The 4,863-nt window shown below is 51.2% G+C and overlaps 1 protein-coding gene across 2 annotated transcripts in view; it reads left to right on the top strand.

Moving 5' to 3' along the window:
- Positions 1-3,514: 3,514 nt before the first annotated feature.
- Positions 3,515-4,863, top strand: part of SNRNP70 (small nuclear ribonucleoprotein U1 subunit 70) — a 14,161-nt gene continuing 12,812 nt past the window's right edge. For both annotated transcript variants that reach the window (XM_045292504.1, XM_045292503.1), the window contains exons 1-2: positions 3,515-3,719; positions 4,443-4,599. In XM_045292504.1, coding sequence (XP_045148439.1) covers positions 4,453-4,599 — 147 coding nt within the window. In that variant the 5' untranslated portion in view covers positions 3,515-3,719; positions 4,443-4,452. The remainder of the gene's footprint in view (positions 3,720-4,442; positions 4,600-4,863) is intronic.

Below are 4,863 nucleotides of genomic sequence, written 5' to 3'. Positions count from 1 at the left end.
TATTACAGGGCATTCCCGTAACATGACACTTTCAGCCGCAGTCTTTGTGACATCCATGTGATGATTGGGTGCTGTTTTGTGGCTGGGTCCTATCGAGTCAGTTCTTACTCAGAGCAACCCTCTACCCTCGGTGCAACCAAATGAAGTCCCATATGCTCCTACGCTAACCTCACTATTGTTACGTTTGAGCCCACTGATGCAGCCCCGGTGTCGATTCATCTTGTGGGTTGTGGTAGGTACCCAATTTAGTGTCAACTTGTAAATAGAAAAGTATAGGGGTGGAGTCTAGCCTGTCAATCAGGCCACAGCCAGATGGTGCCTCCTTCCTTGTGGGCGTAACCGCCTCATAAGGAGGGTCCTGGGAACCTACCACCCCCTCCCTCTGCCTTCACCGTCCTAATGACGAGCCGAGCCGCGCTGAGCCTTGGGAGAGCTCTGTGATGGATCCACAAGAGCACCCACCAGCCTGTGAGCTTCCTGCATTCTGCATCATTGCATGTGGCTGTAGGAGTCTGAAGAGGGACTTGTGGACTAGTATCAGCCTTAGGGACTGTTCGTGGACTCATGGCCCTTGATGGGCACTGGGCTAGGATGTTCTCCCGATATACAATTACTTCTTGATAGAAAGCTCTTTCTTATACCGATATGAGTGTCTCTGGATTTGTTTCTCTAGTCAACCCAGCCTCACACATGGGCCTCCCTCTTTTGTGCTGACCCCCTCCTGTACATGATGTCCGTCTGCAGGGACTGATCTTTCCTGACAACATGTCCAAAGCATGTGCCACAGGTTTGGCCATCTTGCTTCTGAAGAGCATCCTGGCTCTACTCTCTCCAACAGAGATTTGTTTCATGCGTCTGGCAGTCCCCAGGAAACTCGAAGGCACTGGTGAGTTTCCTCACCAGCATCGTCGTTCAAATGTATCAGTTCGTTTGTGGTCTCCCTTCGTCACTGTCCAGCTCTCCCACACCGAAGAGGGGCTGGCGAACACCCTGGTTGTGTCAGGCACACCTTAGCCTTCAAAGTGACACTGTAGCTCTTTAACACTGGATAGGGATCTATTGCAGCAGTTTCACCCAAGGCAATACGTAGTCTGATTTCTGGACCGTTGCCTCCATGAGTGTTAACTGTGGATCCGAGGGGCTCTATTCAAATACGAGGCGTGCTTCAGAAATTCACGGAAATATCCCATGATCTTTTCTTTCTATTTCTCCATGAACTTTTGGAAGGCCCTCTCATAAGGTATTTCTGGATCAGCAAGGTGACTGGACAGTGGGATACGAGTGTAACTAAGGTGGATGGAATTTTGTGATGGTTTCGAGTCTGTGGGATTTGGTGGTTATGGAATTTGGCAGTTATATTATGATGATCTAATGCTTCTCTATTTTATGGTGTGATTCTGCACCTGCGGTTATGGAAGTGAGTTGTGTGTTACATTAATGAGACAGGATTAGGGTAGGATGTATCTTGCTCCAATCACCTCCTTTCACACACTTGTACTGCCTTACTCTAGTAAAGTAAGTTTCATTGGCGGTATGATCTGCATCTAATACATACGAGTACTCAGGCAACATTCTCCTTTTTCACTCTGGATCTTGCATCTGATTCAGTATCACCTGGCCCCTGCTTCTTGCAACTGGTGCCAGCAGCCTGTCGTCAGACCTGATCCAGCAGTTTCTGCAGCCTAGTAACCCAGCAGCCCATCGTCTGACCTGCTTATTTGGGTTCCTCCACGCCAGCAACCACACAAGTCTCAAGAAGTCTCTAGAATGGGGATAACAACACGGATTTGGGACTCGCCGAGCTCCACAACGGCCTGAGCCAGTTCTTTGATGATGTATGAACATTCTGTAAGAAATGTTGCAGTGGATTATGGAACCTAGAGACGGGAGGGAGAATACAGAGACCGGAGCAGTTGTGGATGTTAGAGAGGATGGAGTAGCACAGGAGCATGCAAAAATCAGACATGTGGGAACACTTTAAGCTCTCTTACAGGAGCAAGCTTCGTGCTGATCCTCCCAAATTATTCACGCAGTTGGAGAAATTGGAATAGGGGATGGATAAACTTTGAAGGGAGTGAAAATGATTTTGTCATTATGGGGGGGAAAATCTGTTCTTTTTCTTGGGAAATGCATGCTGAGGCAATTAGGGATGAAGTGCTGCTACAATCTCCTTCCATTTGTCCTGGAGGGGAAGGGAAATGTACTTCCGCACCCAAATAAAGCAAATTTGTCAAAAATATATATCTATTTTTACTACGTGCTCTTAGATTACATATTCTTGAGACATGAAATAGGAATTAAGATGTAATCATCTCTGTAATTATTATGAAACAATTGAATTCACCCTCAAAGCTTAACATACCATACTTAACTCATTAGAAGTCTAAAGGGCTCTAAATAAGACCACCTCCTGGGTAACATATGGTTCCTGCCATCTGGTCTCAACTTGGGACTTTTTCAACAGAAAACCAGATGTCTTAGATGTGATTCTGACTTGTGGCCACCCATGTGTGTCAGAGTAGGAGTGTGCCCAGTAAGATTCTCAATGGCTGATTTTTTAGAAATAGATCCACAGGACACCCCCATACCCCCCAGGCTCTGGGTGGATTTGAACAGGGACTTCCCAGAGCACTGGCTGTTGACTGTGCCCAGCTCTCTGAAAAGGTTGATGCTTTTGTTCAAATTTATGCTTTTTAAAGTTAATATTGATTTTTATACTGAATCAAATGCCAGAAAAAATATTTTAACAATTAACACTGTCAAGAAATCTGCAGTGTGTGTGTGTTTCCCGTTTGGCTTTTATATCAAGTATCTCTTCCTCAAAAAAAAAAAAAAAAAATCTCTTCCTCGCGGCCTTCCATTATCACCTTTTCTAAATCAGCTCAGCTCTCATCTCCTATTCTTTCTTTTTTATTATTATTTTTTCATCTCCTATTCTTATACCCTGAATATTTTTCTTCATTGTGCCAGTCGCTATCTGAAACTGTTACTTATTTAAATGTCTATTGTTTATCCGCATAGAATGCAAGCTCTATGAAGGAGAAGACTTTTTTTTTTTTTTTGAAGGAGAAGACTTTATAGTCCGTCACATGCTATCATCCTCAGCGCCCCAAACAGTGGCCTGAACGCACTCGGGACTCTAAAACCCGTTAAGGATCGAATGTACTGGACGTCAACCTAATCGGTACGCACGTATGGACTCTTTACCTAGCGGCGGAAGGGTACATACAATGCGTGATCAACACGCATGCGCGTAAATCCCGGAAGTGTGTTAGAAAAAGGGGCGGGGCATCGGGGGCAAAGTCTCGCGGACGGCGGCGGTTAGGGCAGAGAACGGGAGGTGGGGGTGTTGGGGGTAGGTTGGTCGCAGGTGCGGGGCGCGTGCGCAGTGAGTTCCGCAAGCTGGAGTGGCCAAACGGACGGGCGTTTCTGCGCATGCGCCGCCCCCTTCGGCGGGACTGGGCCACAGGCCGTGCGCGCGGCGCGTGCGCAGTGCGGACAGCGGAGTGATCTGACGACGGGCTGAGCCCCTCATTCCCGTCGCGAGCCGAGGCCGCGCGGGTTTGTGAGCAGCGGCCTGGTGCGCGCGCTGGGCCGACCAAGGAGGCCGACGGACGTAGACGCCGGCGGAGTAGAAGCCAGAGCGGCAGTCTTTGCTGCTGAGGGGCCGCCGCGAGCCCCCGGACCGACGCCTGGCCGAGGAGGGCGCCGCGCGGCGCGTAAGTGACTGGCTTACCGGGAACGGGACCGCTACCCACAAGTCCGCGCGGTGGGCCTCAGCCCCGCTCCTCGCCCCCAGACCCCCCGCCCGGCGCCCCCACCACAGCACAATTCTTTCTCTGCGGCCCTTCGCCCGCGTGCTTGGAGTTTTCGGGCCCTTTTCTCTCAACCTCCTGCGGTCCCCTACCCACAAGCCCTTGCGGTGCGTTGCTCCCCCCCCCCCGTCTGCATCGCCCTGGACCCCTACCCATAATTCCTTTCGCCCTGGGGGGTGGGGGGTGGAATCCGACCTATTACCCACAAGCCTTTGGTTTGAGGGGTTTGCTGCCTAGGCACCCCGACCCATTCATTGGAGACTTCCGGCACCCGGCGACTCCTACTCCATAACGTGGTTTGCGCGGCACTGGGACCACCTGCCGCCGCGGCCCCGGGACTCTGGAGCCTCGGTTGCCCCTGATCCACCGGGGATCTTTTCGAGACTCCCAGGACTCCAGCGGTTTCAGTCTGAAAGCTGTTCCCATCTGTTTCTCGCAGCTCTCGGAGAACAACTCTTTTGAGATTCACCCCTGTGGCCTGCCACTGAGGGCCCCGTGCCCTTTCAGAGCCGTTGTTTGTTAACACCTAGGACCTCATCTCTTGGGTCCTTCTTTTCTCCTGGGAGTCAGTGGCTTCCAGAGGGGGCCAGCCCCCGCCCCCCTAACTGGTTCCGGTTCTGCCTTCAGACTTGGCAAGATGACCCAGTTCCTGCCGCCCAACCTTCTGGCCCTGTTTGCCCCCCGTGACCCCATCCCATACCTGCCACCCCTGGAGAAACTGCCACATGAAAAACACCACAATCAACCTTACTGTGGCATTGCGCCGTACATCCGAGAATTTGAGGTAAGTGGTGGAGCGCCAGGGGATATGTCCTGGGGCCAGCGGGCTCTCCCTGGAGTCCAGCCTCTGGCTGTTTCCTTGTGGTGGGGTTGAAGCAGGTGAGTGAGTCTTTTGGATTCCTCTGTTTGCCTGTCTTCAATGAGGTTGGTGAGACCTCTGTGGGAGGGTCCTTCTAAAGGACTCCTGGTGGTGCAATGCTTAAGCATCTCGTGGTGAACTGACAGGTTGGTAGTTCGAGCCCTAGGGTCGTCGTCCCGTGTCGTTCCT

The sequence above is a fragment of the Echinops telfairi genome, unplaced genomic scaffold (assembly GCF_000313985.2).
Source record: "Echinops telfairi isolate 266 unplaced genomic scaffold, ASM31398v2 ScPeMD7_655;HRSCAF=1070, whole genome shotgun sequence".
NCBI lineage: Eukaryota > Metazoa > Chordata > Mammalia > Afrosoricida > Tenrecidae > Echinops > Echinops telfairi.
Note: the sequence above shows the minus strand (reverse complement) of the source record. Positions and strands in the feature narration are given on the sequence as shown.